Below are 18,965 nucleotides of genomic sequence, written 5' to 3' on the forward strand. Positions count from 1 at the left end.
CAGAGAACCGGTCATCCTGCAGTCACGTGGGCTGCGCCACCTGTGGCTGCATCCTCCATGCCCACTGCCCTTCTCCCCACCCAGCAAATCTCCTACGCGTCTTCCATGCTGGCGTCTGCACCCCTTGTCTGAGGTCTGCAGAGTGAGGCCACCTCCTCCCTTCTCTGCTCAGGGCCCCCGCACTGCCCCCAACCACGTCCTAACGCGCAGCCCAGATCTCGCTGGGCAAAGTCGCCCTTTGAAGGCGGCCCTGAGCAGGCACACTCACCACAGAGACCTTGCCTGCAGCCACCCTGACCCTCCTAGCACCCAAGGGCGGCCCCGAGGGCAGGCTGGAGGACCCTGTGGGAGGGGGCTTCCCCTAAGATCACTGGCGGGCTGATGGTACAGGCCTGCCCTGAGCCACCCCATCCCTGTCCCTGCTGTGCACCTGAGCAGCCCCAGAAATTGTTTAACTCGTTCCGGGGCCACCCCTCAGATGGCCCCATCAGACTGGGGCAAGGCCCGGGGACAGGAGCGTCCTTAAGCTCTTAAGCGGGCAGTGGGGCCAGCAGTGCAGTCACATGGAGCCCTGTGCCCCCGGGCTGTGTCCGGGTCAGGTGCTCTGGAACTGCCTCTGGACAATCACAGGATGATCTGGAGGCGTTTTCCAAGTGAAGTCCAGGAGGACAGGGTGTGTATGCAGGGAGCCTCGGCCCCTGGGAGTGCTACCCCCACCCACCTCCCTGGGATGGGCTTTGACCACCAGCTCCTGGCTCCCCAATCCCCCAGCCTCCTCTGCCCTCGCCTCCTCCTCCTCAGGGCAGTCACACTACCCCATAGTTTCATCCCTGTGCAAGGGGCTGGTGCAGAAGGGTCCTGGGCAGGTGCACCTCCCTCCCCACCCCACCGCCAAGACATCTCATAGCAGGCATGTCAGTGGCTGTCCCCACCTGGGCCAGTGGCACCAAAGCTGTCTGTGAGTGACCCGGCAAGGACAAGCAAGCCTCTTACCCAGCCCCGATCCAGGTACAGGGAGGTTGTGTATTGCAGGAACAAGCCCCCATCTGTCAGGGTTGGGCAGCAGAGCCATGGGAGCTGGGGCACAGTGCATGGACCCAGCAGCTGGTGGGAAGGGAACCCAGTGCCCCAGACACATGACAGGACCTCAGGCACCTGGTGGGGGTCTCTCTCTTCTCCCTGTGAATATCCCTGTGCCTGCAGGAATGTGGCATTACATAGCAGATAAAAAGCCCAATGCTTGCATGTCAAGAGAGGCAGAGGGGCCAGCTCCATGGCTCACTTGGTTAATCCTCCACCTGCAGCACTGGCATCCCATATGGGCACCGGGTTCTAGTCCTTGTTGCTCCTCTTCCAGTCTTGCTCTCTGCTGTGGCCCAGGAGGGCAGTGGAGGATGGCCCAAGTGCTTGGGCCCTGTACCCGCATGGGAGACCAGGAGGAAGCACCTGGCTCCTGGCTTCAGATTGGCGCAGCGCCAGCTGTAGCAGCCATTTGTGGGGTGAATCAACAGAAGGAAGACCTTTCTCTCTGTCTCTCTCTCTCACTGTCTAACTCTGCCTGTCAAAAAAAAGCGAGGCAGAGACAGAGAGAAAGTGAGAGAGAGAGAAACCACAGTGAAAAAGGGCAATGTTGCGTGTTCTCGTTCCCACAGTGGCTGCCTGGCACGCAGGGCACAGCAGGAGGCTGCAAGTTAGAAGGCTGGCCCCACAAGAGCCTGTTTCTGGGTGTGTCCCGTGGACAGCCACACTGTGAGCCTGGGGAATCTGCTTCCGACGCCCACAATTCAGCATACAGAGATCCCTGCCGCCGAAGGCAGCTCCTTCAGGCTCTACTCCAGTGTGTAGGTTCTGGGAAACCCTGATTCCACAGGAAGAAAGGGCACTTGTTCCCAACAGCGCCCTCCACGTGCAGGGAGACACAGGCAGCTGCACACACTGGGCGCATCCGGGACAAGAAGTGGCAGCAAAAGCAACACACAGCAGATGTACTGTCCTAGCTGAACCGGGACAGGTGACCAGGGACGCCCCGGGGTATAAGGCCACCCCTTGTCTTCTGCTGGAAGACAGTCTCCCTCTACACACCCCGGAAGCATCCCCAGAGATGCCAGGGTGCAGGAGCCCTTGGAGGCTCATGAATCAGCTCCAGGATCTGGTGCCAAGGTCAAGAGGCTCCACTGGACAGAGCCAGGCATTGCACGCCATCCTTGTAGGAAGGGGAGACTGCATGACCAGCCCAGCCGGTCTGTCTGGTGAGGTAGCGGGGTGTGCAGTCACCTAAGCCACGTGACCTGAACCGTGTGAGAAAAGGGGTGCCTGGGGAGATCGCCCCTTCCTCCCCCACAGTGCTGGGTGGTCTGCAGGCTGGGGGAAGGCTGAGGACAGGCAGAGGAGGCAAGGGCCCAGGGCCATGGGCCACTGCACAACACGGTGAGGAGAGAGCCCATCCGGGACCAACTGCTTGCTGCTTCTGCCTCTTTGCCTGAGGAGGCCAGGTGCCAGGGTCCTCGGGAGGTCACGGAGCCCCTCCGTGAGTCATTCTGACACCCCCAGACCCTCGCCCCTCAGCCTCTGTAACTCAGGAGCCTCCTGCCCTGGGTAACCGAATCCTTGCCTCCTTGGGCATGGGAAAACTGTTGCTCTATGCCACGCTTCCCTTCCCAGGCTGGGGCCAGGCCCACAGCAGGCGCCCTGTGGCTGCTCTCTACATGAATGAATGCAGGTGCTGAGCGCGTAGGGGTCCAGCCTCTGGAGTGAGGTGCATGGTTCATTCTGGCCGGCGTGCCTCCACTGGCCCAGAGGCCAGCCTGTTGCAGGGGAAGGGGCTTGGCAAGCACTGCATGGAAGCTGGGATTCACTGCGACCCTTGTGGGCACATTGGCCTTAACCCAGAGTGAGCCAGAGGAGGGCCATGAGCTATGGATTCAGGGACCCTGGAAAGGAGGGGGGCGCCGAGATGCAGCAGGAGCAGGCCAGCTTGGCCAGACATGCACTTCGCTTCCAGGGGAGACAGGAAGAATAGAATACCCCCCAGATTAATACTGACTGAGAATCTCCTGGCCAAGGGCTTGGCCCTGCACAACAGGGACACAGCCTGCAGCCAGCACAGGTGCACCCTTGGGGAGCTCAGGGTGGCACCAGCCACATGCTCAGGGTGCTGGGCTGGGCTCGGGTGCTGCCGGGCAGGAAAGGGCAGCCCACTCGGCATTCGCCCCCCGCCGCTCCCTCTGCCTGAACTGTTCTGCCCCCCAAAAGTCCCCAAGGCTCAATCCCTTTCTTTGTGCCTGGCTCAGCTCACGTGGCGCCCCCTAGGGGCAAACCTCTCCATCCTCCTCACCCGGCAACCGCCCTCCACCTACTTCCCTTCTTCACTGGTCTTTGTGTTGTTTAACTTTGCTTTATTTGGAAGGCAGAAAAACAGACAGACAGACAGAGATCTCCCATCTACTGGTTTGTTCCCCTAATGCCTGCAACAGCCAGGGCTGGGTCAGGCAGAAGCCAGGCTCTGGGAACTCAGTCCTGATCTCCCTCCCCCATGGGTGGCAGGGACCCGAGTGCTTGAGCCATCATCTGCTGCCTCCCAGGGTGCACATGCGCAGGAATCTGAAATTGGGAGCAAAACCAGAATTCGAATCTGGGCACCCCAGTAGGGGATGCAGATTTTCCAAGCCACATTTTTTTTTTAAGATTTATTTATTTGTTTGAAAGGCGGAGTTACAGAGAGGCAAAGGTGGAGAGAGAGAAAGTGAGCTCTTCCATTCTCTGGTTCACTCCCCAGATGGCCACAACAGCCGGAGCTGTACCCATCTGAAGCCAGGAGCCAGGAGGCAGCTTCCTGGTCTCCCACGCAGGTGCAGGGGGCCCAAGGACTTGAGCCATCTTCTACTGCCTTCCCAGGCCACAGCAGAGAGCTGGATCGGAAGTGGAGCAGCCGGGACTCAAACCAGCACCCATATGGGATGCCAGCACTGCAGGCAGTGGCTTTACCTGCGACGCCACAGCACCAGCTCCTCCAAGCCACGTCTTAACTGCTATGCCACTCACTCACCACCCACACTGGTCTCTGCACAATCCACATGTTCTTTCATGTGCACTCTTGTGTCTATCTTTGCCTCTCCCTGCTAGAGTGTAAGCTCCATGTGCTGTTCTGCTCAGCCTAGATCAGAGCCAACCACAGTGCCTGGTGCCTTCTAGGGGCTTCACAAGTCTTCTGACTGAAGGCGGAGGTGAGGGCTGGGCTGGGAGGATGGACAAGACTGAGCCGAGGGGCAGAGGATAATTCTCAAAGCAGGAAGGTAACTGCTACAGAGCAGGGGCAGGAGGAGCACATGGCCGGGGCTCCTGCAGGGGTGGAGGAGGCAGAGGGCCCCCAGAGCACCCCTGCTCAGCACCCATCAGTCCTTCCCCGCCTCGTCTAACCCCGTAGTTACCACAACTGATCCAGGCAGGTGCAGCATCACCGGGGCCTCTGCAGCCAGCAGGACAAACTCGGGCCTGGAGAACTGGGAGAGACACCAGAGTCACTTACGGGGAAACGACAGGACGGGCTCCAGACTCTGGGTGCTGGGCTGCCCCCGGGGAGCTCACGCCTGCTCCTGCAGGAAACAGGTTTTGGGGCCTGAAGCAGGCCAAGACTCCAGCGAGGCTGGCCCCTCAGAGCAGAAGCTACGTGAGCGGGGATGGGGTATTGCCAATGTCCAGTCTCTTAAACTGGGTGCAGGGGGGTCTACTTCATTGCACATTTTATACGGCATCACATAGTCTTATCACATGTATCAAAAGAATAAGGTACATTATATGGTACACATATATGATATGCAATGCAGAGCTTTTTAAAAAACCTACTTTGGATTTCAGAGAGGTAGCACGTTTTTCCAGCTCTAAACAATGAATTAATTGCATGCATGGGCAGTGCCTGTCCTCACGTCCAGCTAACGTCCAGGGAAATGCTTCGGCCCTCATTATTATTTAGACCCAGGGTTCATCCTGTGGGGTGCACATTCTCAACCCATTTTACAGGTGAGCAAATTGAGACTTCAACAGGTGAGCAGACAGCGGTGGAGTTGGGTGGGCTTCTAACATATCCTCAAGGTACCCAGCTAAACACATGACACAAGAGGTCAAAATGCCAGTCGGGGAGTGGCCTGCGTCCTGAGACAGACCCCAGTAGCAGCGTCTTTACTGAGTGACCAGGAAGAAAATCTTACAAAAGTGAACAATGCCTTCCAGGGCCCTTTTAATCTGCCCTCCACCCAAGCTCGTGGGGGCCTGAGAGTGGGTGGGGCGTATGGGAACTGCAGCCCTCAATCTCTCTGGGGGTCAGCTGCGGCTCACGTCTAACTTGCTGAGGGGCTTAAAGCAAACATATCTGCCACAGACAGATGGACAGCAGATGCCTGGTGGGAACTCTGGGTCTCAGGTTCCGATGCTGAGACAGAAGGGGGAGGCCGCTCTGGGTGAACAGTCTGCCAGGTGGGGCTTGTCGCAGCCCTAGGGGTGCTGATCCCTCACAGGCCCTGTGGCTAATGGCAACAGTGCATCCTCAGGAAGGGATGCCACACCCTGCACACTGCCCGTGGCTGTGACCACTGGCTCCGTGGCCTCACCCTGCAGCACAGACCTCAGCCTGCAAGGGGCAGGGCCCCAGGAGGCAAGGGCATGCTCCTGAGGTCTCTGACATCCGCCCCGCCTCTTAGCCTGGCCTCCCGGCAAGTTGGCCTGGCTGCTGTCTGGGCCCTCGCTGTCACGCTCCCCTAACCCCTCCCCACCAGAGAAGCTGGCCCTGCAGTCCTGGGTCTGTCCTGTGTTTCTCTCAAGCCAGAACAGCCCCCAGTGAGCACCTTCTACCTTGGCAGCTCTGTAATCACACGCTCTGCCCCTGCCCTGTGCACCAGCGACTGGAAACCGCGGGGTGGACCCAGCGTCTGTACCCTTGTACCCGACACAGTGTGTACCATGAACCCTGCCCCAGCGACACCACCCAGCCAACACCTACACCCCGAGAGACACATCTCAGGTCTCTGTGAGTCCAGAGCTGTGAGCCTCAAACCCAGGATGCCTGAGGACCCTGCCCGTCTGCAGGGCCACCTCCGGCCGCCCCCTCTCTGCCCCTCCTTGGCTCACCTTCCTGTTTCTTTGCAGGAGATCTTTGTGAGAAGGAGTTGCTGGCAGCGAGATTTCTGCTGCCCCTGAGAGCGCAGATGCAGAGCTGAGCCGTCGACACTCCTGGGCATCGTGAGGCGTTGCACCTGCCGAAGCGCTGGTCAGGGGTGCGGAAAGGGGTTATGCTTAAGCCGAAGGCCACGCCCCACCCCCCCCCGACCACCCGCAGGTGCTCGGCCCCTGATGCATGAGCTCCCCAGCCTGTGCAGTGATACTGTGAAGCTATCACGTCCACTTTGCAAACAGAAGGCAGAAGCCTGGAAAATCAACAGTGGATCACCACGCTGAGGCCGCTGGAGGTGTGTGATGATGTGTGTTCTCCACTTCATGAATCATGTGACGCTGAGTCAATGGGCGTTTTAATTATGATCGGGATAACTACACGCTGACACCACCAACTCCATCTTGAGCTTCTCCCTGTAACTCACGGCTGTAGCTGGCCCGGGGCAGGCTCACCGCGAGGAGGTCTGTCTGTTCCCTGTGGCTGGTTGACAGCCACACTGACGCCTGCGCACTGATACGCAAGAGATAGTTTGAGGCCAGGCCTTTTCCCTCCAAGGTTGACATCTGGGCTCTGAGTTAAGACACCTGGAGCAATAAACACCAGCGCCTGCGGACTGCCATTTGAGACGTGCGTCACTGTGACGCCACTCCCTGCAAGCATTCACTTGGAGAAGGCATTGGCTGCTGGAGTGAGAAGCCCACTGCCTCTTTGCCCACTGCTTTATGGCAATCCAGAGCCACCAAGGCTCACCTGCCCGAGCACTCGGCTTGGATGTGGGGAAATTTCCCCCTTGGATGCACAGGGTCTGGCTCATCGCTAGCCATCTGTGCTGCTACCTATCTCTGCCTGTCTTTTTATATCCTCCTTCTGGGCGTCTTTGTAGATGTGGCTTTTGTGTGCATTGCAATGAACTGATTAACTCGGGAACTATCTCTGCCTCCACTGGCTTGTCATCTGATTAAAGAGTAATAGGTCCTAGCCAGCGCCGCGGCTCACTAGGCTAATCCTCCGCCTAGCGGCGCCGGCACACCGGGTTCTAGTCCCGGTCGGGGCGCCGGATTCTGTCCCGGTTGCCCCTCTTCCAGGCCAGCCCTCTGCTGTGGCCAGGGAGTGCAGTGGAGGATGGCCCACGTGCTTGGGCCCTGCACCCCATGGGAGACCAGGAAAAGCACCTGGCTCCTGGCTCCTGCCATCGGATCAGCGCGGTGCACTGGCTGCAGCGCGCCGGCCGCGGCGGCCATTGGAGGGTGAACCAACGGCAAAGGAAGACCTTTCTCTCTGTCTCTCTCTCTCACTGTCCACTCTGCCTGTCAAAAAAAAAAAAGAGTAATAGGTCCTGCCCTTTTTGGAAAAATTGTAATCCCTGGGGCCGGCACTGTGGCACAGTAGGTTAAAGCCCCAGCATGCAGCACCAGCATCCCATATGCACGCCAGTTCGAGTCCTGGCTGCTCCACTTCTGATCCAGCTCTCTGCTATGGCCTGGGAAAGCAGCAGAAGATGGCCCAAGTCCTTGGGCCCCTGAACCCACATGGGAGACTCAGAAGAAGCTCCTGGCTTCGGATTGGCTCAGCTATGGCCATTGTGGCCATTTGGGGAGTGAACCAGCAGGTGAAAGACCTTTCTCTCTCTTTCTCTCTCTCTCTCTCTCTCTCTCTGGCTCCATCTCTATCTGTAACTCTGTCTTTCAAATTAATAAAATAAATCTTTAAAAAAATTGTAATTCTTGAGGCTGAAATTGGCACCAGGCATGGGGGAACCAGGCCACCGTGGCTGGTCCAGCATGCTAAGGGGCAAGCCACAATATACGCCCCTCCCCCATCTCACAGCTCCACCTTTCTGCCCTGGATTCCTGGACCCCATGTCCTGAACACCCCCTGAGCAGGCCATGAGATGACTGGGCACCTAACTCTTCTTCCTTGGAATTTCATTTGGTTGATGAAATCAGGGAGTGATCTGGTGGCTATTTTCATTGGGACAATCAGGCTCTAAATAGCAAGAAAAATCAGTGGGCGGTGAACTCCACAAGGTAGAGCTCTAGGCAAGGGCCCAGCTGTGAGTCTGCCATCAAGTGTGGTCAAAGCCCCGGGCTGAACCCTGCAGAGATCAGACACTGTCACAGGCCCTGACAAAGCAATGTGTAAATAAACAGATCCCCAAACTTCAAAATGGCCAAGGTGCCACAGTCCAGGAAAACAGGGGACCACGGTGTGGCTTTTGATCTGATTTAAGCATCTGTGTGAGACTGCTGCAACAATGGCCTTGATTCTTCTCCCTGGTCCCTGTCCTATGTGACCTGACATTGCAGCCCCTGCTATTAACAGGTGGGGTCCATTTCCACACCCTCTGAACCTGGGTTGCACTTGAGGCTTGATTTGTGCAATAGAATAAAGTGGGAGTGGTAGAAAGCCAGTTCTGAACTCTCCCTCCCTCCCTCCCTTCCACTCTCTCTCTCTCTCCCTCTCCATTCTGCCATTGTTGTAACAGCAGTCCCAGCCTATCCTGCTAAAGGACAGCCAGAGCCCCCCAGACAACAGACAATCACCCTCCCAGGAGCAAATCTGCCCAGCTGCTCACGAACACACAGACACCCAGCAGCTGGGCACGGCCCAAACCACCAACCCACAGCTAAGTGAGCTAAGCGAGCCCTGGGTGCTTGCAGCCACCGTGTCCCATGGCTGTTGGTCATGCAGCAGGGTGTGCCGACGGGCAAGTGCCGCAGTATGGAGAGAGCCTGCGTTCCCTCTCTGAGCCTGCCCGTGGTCCCCTGAGGACACAGGATGCCCCCACAGCACGGCGCCTGGGCTTTGTTGCTGCTTAGCAGTGGCTTCTTCCCACTAATGGAATGGGGCTGGCCTTTTCTGAAGAAGCCAGGGGCTTCTCATCAGGAACTGGTCAAAGCAGTAGGACACGGACCCACAGCAAGCTCTCAGCGCCCCAGACACCTTGCGGCTCACCTGTGAGCAGAGAGGCTGCCATGACTGTGTGCTGAGCTGCCCGATTGAGGCTCCAGGGAGCTCTGGGTCTCCGTGCTTCTCTCTGAAACTAATCAGATGGCATGGGGAGAGGGCAAGGGTAGAGGCAAGAGCACAGCTGTCTTAACTCAGGCAGCCTGCGGTGAGGAAAGCATCACCATTCACCAGCTGTGTGACCTTGGCAGAATTCTTGACCCTCTCTGTTTCTCTATGTTAAAAATGGGTCAGCTTTATGTCACCATGGGTTAAGCCCATGCCTGCAACACTGGCATCCCATGTGAGCACCAGCTGGACTCACGGCTGCTCTGCTTCCGTCCCAGCCTCTCTGGGAAGGCAGTGGAAGATGGCTCAAGTCCTTGGGCCCCTGCCACTCAAGTGGGAGACCCAGGTGGAGCTCCAGGCTCCTGACATCAGCCTGGCCCGGCCCTGACTGTTGGGGCTATTTGGAGAGTGAACCAGCAGATGGAAGATCAATCAATCTCTCTCTCTCTCCCTTGCTCTCTTTGTTGCTCTGCCTTTTGGATAAATAAAATAAATATTTTTTAAAAAGAATAGAAATGGAAATGGCAGTTACAGGGCAGGGGAGGGTGGGAATTTTTAGGAGGAGCTAAAGTCTAATGATGGAGACCATCTTGTTTCCAGGACAACAAATATCATGAATTTTTTTAAAGATTTATTTATTTACTTGAGAAGCAGAGTTACACATAGAGGCAGAGAGAGAAAGAGAGGTCTTCCATCTGCTGGTTCACTCCCCAAATGGCTACAACAGCCGAGCTGGGCTGAACCAAATCCAGGAGACAGGAGCTTCTTCCAGGTCTTCACGCAGGTGCAGGGGCCATCTTCCATGCTTTCCCAGGGCATCAGTAGGGAGCTGGACCGAAGTGGAGCAACCGGGACTCGAACTGGTGCCCATATGGGATGCCAGCACCACAGACACAGGCTTTACCACTACACCACAGAACCAGCCCCTCACTATCACTAATTTAAAATAAGGTCCGAAAGCTCAGATTCCATTGGAAAGCAGAGAACAGAAGATGTTATTTTAAATGCCTCTCTTTCCCCCAAACCCAGGACAACACCACCAATCTTGTGCAAATCATTTTCCCCTTCACTCTACCTAGAAAGTCAAGGAGGGAAAACCGTTCTTTTCTGCTGCTCGCTTTCACTTGTTTGTATCAACTTGGACAGTTAGAAATCACTAAAAACGGAGCTGACATTTGATGTAAAGAACTCTTAAATTGTAACCCGGCAGGTCCTAAGCTCAGCTCTGTCTCTCCAGGGCTTCTCTGGAGCAGCGGTGTTAACGCAGGCTTCCTCTGGCATCCCCTCAGGGAGGTCTGGACCCAGGGGACCGTGCAGGGCAGGGGCCAGAGCCACACACACTCACCTCTGCAAGGCTGCAGACTCCCCAGCGCCTGAGCCGCCGGGCTCTCGCCGCTCAGCTGGTGCAGCCTCTCCCTGAGCAGGTAGCTTCTGCTCTGCCGCACGGAGGAGCTGTCTTCCACCACGCGCCTCTCCACCTGAGGGTCAAGAGCATCACACATTGGCACCCTGAGGTCAAGGTCAGTGGGGGCATTGCGCTCGTGCAGACGCAGGCAAACTGCAGTCAGACCAGACCAAGATGCAGCTGCCCTCCCGTGAGAAGCCAACAGCGCTTTCTCCAGCAGCCAGGCCCACTCTGGACCCACGTGCACGTAGCTGACCCCGCCAGCCCCATGTGCTCAGGCATGTGTGCCTTTGCACACACATTCCTTCCGCTGGCGAGGTCTCTCCAGAAGCTCCACGGCGTCCATGAGATTTTATCCGCTCTGTTCCTAACCTCCTCCACCTCTTCCCCCTGACACCCTCCCTTGTCGTTGCATGCACGCCCATCTCTATTGCACATTACACGACTCAAGCACTTGGGCCATCCTCCACTGCCCTCCCGGGCCACAGCAGAGAGCTTGAGTGGAAGTGGAGCAACCGGGACTAGTACCCAGTGCCCCAACTGGGACTAGAACCCGGGGTGCCAGCACCACAGGTGGAGGATTAGCCAAGTGAGCCATAGCACCAGCCCAGTGACTGAGAATTTGAAACATGGCATGAGGGCCAGCATCCTGATGTAGTGGATCAAGCCACTACCTGCCAGCCTCCCATGTTGGAGTGTCGCTTGGAGTCTGGCTACTCTACTTCCCATCCAGCTCCCTGCCTGGGAAGGCAGCAGAGGATGGCCCAAGGGCTTGAGCCCCTGCCACCCATATGGGAGACCTGGATGGAGTTCCTGGCTGTTGTCTTCAGCTTGACCCAACCCTGGCTCTTGCAGGAGTGAACCATGGAATGGAAGAGCAATCTCTCTCTCTCTCTCTCTCTCTCTCTCTCTCCCCCCCCTTGTCACTCTGCCTTTCAAATAATAAATAAATAATTTTGCAAAGACAGAAATGTGGGATGTGTGACTGAGGAATTGAACCTTTAGTTTTATCTCATTCCAATGCATTCTAAGGCACTGAGGCAAACATCAATCACTGCACGTGGCTTGCAACCAGCAGGCTGCAAAGCACAGCTCCGTACTGACCTCAGAGATGGTGCCCAGAACCAAGCCAACCAGCCGCTGGATGTGGAGGCCGGCAGGGGCCGGGTACACCGACACTGCTTCCTGATGAGCCTGACACGCTTCCAGAACCGACGGCAAGGGCGGCCGCCTGTGAGGCTGCTCTTCGCACATGCTCAGCAGGATCGAGTGCAGGGGCTCGCTCAGCTGCAGGGGCTGCAGGACAGACGAGGCCGTGAGAAGCGCGCACTGTCGCCGCCCAGCCAACACCATGACAGGTGCACCCGGAGACGACGGAAAAGTTCTCACCACCAGGCGGATGCAAGCTCCTTCCAGGGAGTTTTTGTCTTTAAAGATTATATTTCTTTATTTGAGAGGCAGAGTTACAGAGGCAGAGAGAGAGAGAGAGAGAGAGAGAGAGAGAGACAAAGAGAAAGGTCTTCCATCAGCTGGTTTACTCCCCTAAGTGGTCGCAAAGACAGGAGCTACACTGATCCAAAGCCAGGAGCCAGGAGCCAGGAGCTTCTTCCAGGTCTCCTACATGGGTGCAGGGGCCCAAGGACTTGGGCCATCTTCCAGTGCTTTCCCAGGCCACAGCAGAGAGCTGGATCGGAAGTGAAGCAACCAGGATTTGAACCAGTGGCCATACGGGATGCTGGCACTGCAGGTGGGGGCTGCGCCACAGCACCAGCCCCTCTAGAAACTTTTTAGACAGATAGGAGATTCATCACCAAAACCACACGATGCCCAGTAGCTACCCGGGCATCAGTAGTGTGTAGCCCACTGCTTTGCCATTCAGAATATCTTTTAGCCCAAGCATGCGCTTCTTATGAGACATTGGAGTTTGGCAAGATGGATTTGTACCTGAGCCAAGCACCTGGATCACCTAGGGCACCTGGGGCAGCTTCCGTTCATGTGGCCTGGGTTGCTTCTCTTTGCCCCCACCCCTCAGGCTCTCCTCCAGCACGGGAGCTCCATGGACTATGAACTCTGGCCACGTGGACTATGACCTTTCTACTCTGGGATCTTCAGCAGTGAAGATCATGGCTCAGTCATGGCTGGTGGAACTCTGTGCACACATCACGCCGAAGGAGAAACAGGTATCACGTAAGCACTTCCCGCATGCATTTCCTTGGTCACGACTTACACGGGGAAGGCCTCAGGTTTGGACTCAGAATCAGACTTGTTCTGATGCTCAGCCTATACAGAAAGTCGCCTTCTGGAGGGAGGCTGTGTAACCATGTGTCATAGGGAGTATCAGCCGCGAGTGCCTACACTGACCTGCACCCAGGCACTGGGCCTTGCCTCACACAGCCAATCGGAGGCCTCTAGGTGGCTGGGACTGCACAGCTATACAGGATGCAGTCTCTGCTTTCAAGATCACAGTTGGAGGGCCAGCGCTGTGGCATAGCAGGTAAAGCCACCACCTGTAGTGCCGGCATCTGGTATGGGCGCCAGTTCCAGTCCTGGCTGCTCCACTTCCCATCTAGCTCTCTGCTATGGCTGGGAAAGCAGTAGAAGATGCCCCAGTCCTTGGGCCCCTGCATCTGCGTGGGAGACCCAGAGGAAGATCCTGGCTCCTGGCTTTGGATCAGCGCTGTTCCGGTCTTTGCGGTCATCTGGGGAGTGAACCAGTGAATGGAAGACCTCCCTCTCTGTCTCTCCCTCTCTCTGTAATTTTGCCTTTCAAATAAAATAAAATAAAAATCTTTTTTTTAAAAAAAGTGCTTGGCTCCGTGTCACCCAGTGGGACTTGATTAAGTTCTCGGCTTCCAACTTTGGCCCAGGCCCAGCTCTGGCCGTTGTGAGTATGTAAGCACCTGGAAAGTAAACCAGGAGATGGGAGATCTCTCTCTCTCTCTCTCTCTCTCTCTCTCTCTCTCTTCCTCTCTGCCTTTCAAATGCATAATTTAAACCAAGCCTGGGACCCTGTGCTACCACACTGGTCACACCCCAGGAAGCTGGTCTGATTATGGCAGCGTGTCCCAGAGAGAAGCCAGACAGGAGTAGGAACCCAAATCCAGGCTCCTCTGTGTCTGGCTGAGGAGATCTGCATGCGTGTAGACTCTGTCTGCAAACTCCTCCGTGGCAAACACATTGCATTTCGCCTGCCAGTCTTGACCTGCGGTTGCCCAGGGTGCCGAGGTGAGCACAATTCTGACGCAGACCCTGAGCCGGCAGGAAGGAGCTGTGATGATGACACGGGCTGGTGAGACCTCGGAGAGACTGACGATGCCTGTGCCCCACAGCTGTGGTCCCCGCCCTGGAGAAAGCCACTAAATTAGCCCAAAGCCATGACCCAGCCAGGTCCGGATCATGTGGTTTACAGACCTGCTTGGGGGGGACGTGGAACCCTGCTGACCACAAGAGAGTCATCCCTAGGGAGTAGACGTGCACCTGCCCAGGAGAAAAGGCTCTGATTAGATGTCAGGCGTCTCCGCTCTTCCGCGCTCCTGCACACAAAACCCAGTTCAATCTCCACCCGCACAGGCGTTGCTGCCCGGTTATCCCAACGCCACCTGCAACCCCTTTCACCTTTGCTACCTCCTTCTCTGGAAGCTAAAAATCCAGAAATGTGCTTTCTAGCAGGTAACCGGGGAAAACAAGATGTAGAACTTCTGCAATAAAACTTTTGCCTTACTGACCAAAGGAACTAATATGGCTAGCCCCATCCTTTTCCCCTTGTCCCTGCCTTGCACCCTGGTGTGATACATGGAGTCATAGCCACCATCTTGTGATCATGAGGCAACAAGCACAAGACTAAAAAGCCAGATGACATCTGAGGTCTGGATGGGAACCCGGGCTCCAGAGCTTCTGCCCCAGGACCACTGGGCTCAAGGATCCTTTGAGCCCTGATTGAACTTTGCTGTTGCCATGGAGCTCTTGTTGCAGCTGGGAAGTGATGTTCCCCCAGGGAACGACCTTTGGGACAATGCAAGGTAGACGGGAAAGCGAGGAAATGCGGCACATAGACACACAGTGTCACCGAAGCAGCCCGGGTGGGTTTAACACAGGTGGGTTTTGTTCTTCACATCCTAGGGTCTAGACGTGTTCATGTCACCTGTGCCAGTGAGCTCTCATCTTTGTCTGAAGTCCCACCCTACACCGGCCCCCAGCCACACAAGAACACTCACAAGCTGCACCCTGTTCACAAAGGAACAACCCTGGGAGCAGGTGCGAGAGCAGCTTCCTGCCAGAGGCACCACCCGCACCTGGAACCTTGCCTGTACTCCAAGGGCGGGATCTAGCCCTCGGTAACATGCAGCTCCACCCCAGATCCTAAATCCAGCCCACTGCTAGACTCTGCCTGCAGAGGGAGAGAGAGAAGGCTGTGGGCAGCCACGATCGATTGGTGATGTCTGCCATGAGTGTGGGAGGGCATGATGGCAGCACAGGTCACCGGCCCGTACCATCTACCTCTACCTGGGACCCAGAACAGGAGCACAAGAGGAGATGCCTCAGTGTTCTGGGTGGAACACAATGTTGGCCTGAGGCCAGGAGCCATCCTCCTATCTAGACAAGGATCCTGGGGGAGAATTCTGAGCACAGCCCCTCCTGGGATCCCTCTCCAGGGGGCCCACTCACCCCTCGTGCTAGGTTGGGTGCAGAGGGAAGCTGTGTGATGGATGGAAGAGAACAAGACAAATACAGCTGAATGTCGGGGAGGCTAAGAGATCAAGTCACCCCGGGCTCCTGCCTCCTGGCCCCACGAACAGGAGTCGAGGCTGCTGGCTTCGGGTCTCTTGAGCCCCTGCCTCTTGGTGAGCCTCCAGCCCGAGAGCCAAGCTGCCCGCAGGAAGAGCTGCTCGGTTCCCCCCACCGGCCCTCTCCCGGCCCCCTCGTCCTTATCCTCCTGGTCCAGCCTCCCAGCAACACTTGGCTCAGCCCCTTCCCTCCGCCTCAGAACTCTTGGCACCCTCTCCCCTCTGTATGGAGGAAAACATGCAGGCGGGAAGAACACGTTTGTCTGCAGCTTGAGGATGCTCGGGACGGAGGACTGGTGAGACTCGCACCAGGCGTGCGGGGGAGACCAAACAGCGGTCTACAGGGTCACACCTGTTCCTCACCAGTGAGTGCTGGGACCAGTGAGGGCAGGAAACCGGGGACACTCAGGGGCTGTCTTGGCTCAAGTCCTCTACAAAGCAGAGCCTGAGGCAAGCATTCTGTGCAGACACTTCTTCCAAGAGCTGTCAGCCCAGGGCAGTGGGAGTGCGGAGGAAAGAGGACAGAGAAGAGGACAGGTGTGATGTGCAGGGTCACTGTGGCAGCCATGCACAGCGGGAAGTGTGGCAGATATGGCTTCCTGGCACTCAGGGTTGCCTGGACCCTGGCGTACCTTGAACCCATCTACGAGCAGAGAAGAGAGGGAGACTTTATCGTCGCTGTTCCCGCCGAGCTGTCACTGCCCGCAAGGAACAGACTCCCGCAGGCTGCAAGGTCATGTTGGCATATCCACTCCGTGCTCGCTCAGAAACGCAGACCCCAGGGCTCAGTGGGCAGCATCTTAGCTGAGTCCAGGGTGTCGGCAGTGACTTGGTGCAGAGGGAGCACCAACCCGGAGACCCAAAGCAAGGAAAGCTGAAGGGACCCAAGTCTGCAGGGGCCCAGTGGTTCACGCATGGGAGCCTGAGGGCCTGGGGTATGGTCATGACTGCAGGTAGGGGGCACGGAGCAGGCGCACTCTCTGACTTGGAGACACACGGACCCCGGGGAAGCAAAGCTGGAAGCCACTAGGGCCCCAATCCTGGTGTCTCACAGCAGCCCGGAGCCCAGGAGGACTTCCAGGAGGACTGGCATTGCCAGACAAGCGCCTCTTCCGTGAAAGGACGGGAAGCAGGGGTGGAAGTCGTGGACTAAACACCCGATGCGCCATTCCCAGGACACCGTATCTGTGCAGGTCGCCCTTGCCTCGGAACTTCTTTTGTGAAGAGAAAACGATGTTGATGGGAACTTTTTTGCTATATAAAAGCAAAACGTGTTCTCTAAGAAAAACCAAAAACCTCCACTGATGCTGCCATCCAGAAATAAACACTGCATAGATTTTCTTTTTTTTCTTTTCTTTTTTTTACAGGCAGAGTGGACAGTGAGGGAGAGAGAGAGACAGAAAGGTCTTCCTTTGCTGTTGGTTCACCCTCCAATGGCTGCCACGGCTGGTGAGCTGCGGCCAGCGCACCGCACTGATCCGAAGGCAGGAGCCAGGTGCTTCTCCTGGTCTCCCATGGGGTGCAGGGCCCAAGGACTTGGGCCATCCTCCACTGCACTCCCTGGCCACAGCAGAGAGCTGGCCTGGAAGAGGGGCAACCGGGACAGAATCCGGCGCCCCGACCGGGACTAGAACCCGGTGTGCTGGAGCCGCTAGGTGGAGAATTAGCCTAGTGAGCCACGGCGCCGGCCCACTGCATAGATTTTCAGAGGATCTCTCTCTCTCTCTCTCCCTCTCTCTCTCTCTCTCCCTACCTCTCTCCCCCACACTAGGATCCTATTGTGCCTGTATCTATTGAAGTTCTTCTCAACTTGGGAAACCAGCTTGTGCCGCCTGCTATCAATGTCCTCTCTTCTTGTGTCCCCTAATGTCAAGAGTATAACAGACATGGCTGCAACTAAATCCATCCTCTCCTGGGCCGTAGGATAGATTCTGATGGGAGGTGAGGCTTTGTTGGGTCATTTGGGGGGGGGGGCTTTGCTACATGCTGCCAATGGTCCCAACAGGCCAGACCACTTCCCCATAATTTTCCCAACACTTTTTTTTTAAACATTGATAGCGGCCTGATTAACTAAGTCATGTCCACATTGGCAAACGGAGTGACTGAGTCTCAGAGAAGGCGGCCTGCCCTGGTCCAACAGCCCGTAAGCAGTCGGCAAGAAAGCCTATGAATAAAATTCCTTATAGCCGCTTGGTCTCCGTGGAGCAGCAGGCTCCGAGGGTCCGGGTCGGGGGCTGGGGATGCTGTCCCTGGCACAGGACACTCCCAGGGCACACAAGACGCGGAGCAGAGACGCATGCTCACTTTACCTGGGACACGTCAAGCTGCTCGTCCCTGCTCCGCTCCTGCAGCAGCTCAGGGGCCTTGAAAGGGGCAGCTTCCAAGTGAGAAACGCGGTCCTGGAAGGAAACACTTCCGGCCACAGACAGCAGGGCCGACCAGGGGCACACCACGTAGTCCAAGGAATCTGAAACCAAGGCAGTGACAGGGTGTAGACGGGGGGCTGACCTCTGCAGGGCCAGCCGTGGGACTGCATAGCAGGGGCCAGGCAGTAGCTGGCTCCAGGATTGTGGATGAGAGCAAAGACCCAGGGGACACATAGAGAAGAATCAACTGGGCCCCTGCGCAGGGCAGCATGGGTCACAAAACGGTGGCTAGAGCCGTGGCCAGGATTCTGGCACCTGCATCCAACTGCATCCATGGCCCAAGAGTCTCTTGGGAAAAGGGAAGGAGACGGCAGGGCCACACCTGGAAATCAGCTCTGGAGCCAGCACCCAAGGCAGCTGACCTTCTGGCTGCTCTATAGCTGCTCATCAGGGTCTCCAGGGTGGGGGAAAGGGAGCGAGGCCTCAGGGAAACACTGAAGCTGCAGCCGCAGGTGCACAGCCCCCTCCATCCGCCCTCGCTGGGACCCATCACCCCCAAGAGCATGCGTGATCTCTTAGGTGTGTGTCACGCACGTAGCTCCCAAGTAGGTACAATTTCTGAGTTGACTCCAAAGTGTTTGTTCCCGTTCCCCCCAAGGAACGAACGCCTCACAGCGCCAAATTCAGCCTTCAATGCGTCTCTCCTGAACAGAAGGGGCACTGTGCAGCTGTCTCAATAGAGGGCGCTAGGGCCCGGGGCTCTCCCTGCTCTTCCAGGGGTATCGGCAGTGCCAGACACAGTGCAGGCTTCAGGCTTCCTGCCCATACCAGCCACGCCCCAAAGGGCCACGCACCCCACAGGCCCTCTGCACACTCACCTCCTGGCCACTGATGGTGATAGCCTGGGCCCTGCCTGCAGACCACCTGTGGCTGGGTGAGCTAGCCAGCATCCCCATCACCCTGGGCCCCAAGCACAGCTCCCCCAGAAGACGGGAACCCCAACCTGGGGACAGGACTTCCCTGCAAAGTCTTTCTCTCGCCCTGGACCTCGATGTGGGCTTCTTTTTTTTTTTTTTTTTTTTTTTTTTGATATCTGACAATGATTCTTCTATCACAGTTTATTTGTTCTTTATGTTACCCTCCCTCCCCTGTCTAGACCATAGCGTGGGGCCTGCCTCCCGATGGGCCACAGACCGTGCAGAGCAGAGCAGCGTCTGGACACCGGGTTCCCA

General features: G+C 56.8%; 1 protein-coding gene across 3 annotated transcripts in view; it reads right to left on the reverse strand.

The window, feature by feature from the left end:
- Positions 1–18,965, reverse strand: part of FRMPD2 (FERM and PDZ domain containing 2) — a 111,613-nt gene that overhangs the window by 68,923 nt on the left and 23,725 nt on the right. For all 3 annotated transcript variants that reach the window (XM_070058098.2, XM_070058096.2, XM_070058099.2), the window contains exons 3-9: positions 17,677–17,834; positions 13,995–14,060; positions 11,688–11,879; positions 10,524–10,656; positions 9,119–9,206; positions 6,121–6,256; positions 4,428–4,499 (exon numbers count right to left, since the gene is read on the reverse strand). In XM_070058098.2, coding sequence (XP_069914199.2) covers positions 4,428–4,499; positions 6,121–6,256; positions 9,119–9,206; positions 10,524–10,656; positions 11,688–11,879; positions 13,995–14,060; positions 17,677–17,834 — 845 coding nt within the window. The remainder of the gene's footprint in view (positions 1–4,427; positions 4,500–6,120; positions 6,257–9,118; positions 9,207–10,523; positions 10,657–11,687; positions 11,880–13,994; positions 14,061–17,676; positions 17,835–18,965) is intronic.

This window comes from Oryctolagus cuniculus, chromosome 15 (genome assembly GCF_051225735.1).
Source record: "Oryctolagus cuniculus isolate XC-2025 breed Fujian yellow rabbit chromosome 15, ASM5122573v1, whole genome shotgun sequence".
NCBI classification, from domain to species: domain Eukaryota; kingdom Metazoa; phylum Chordata; class Mammalia; order Lagomorpha; family Leporidae; genus Oryctolagus; species Oryctolagus cuniculus.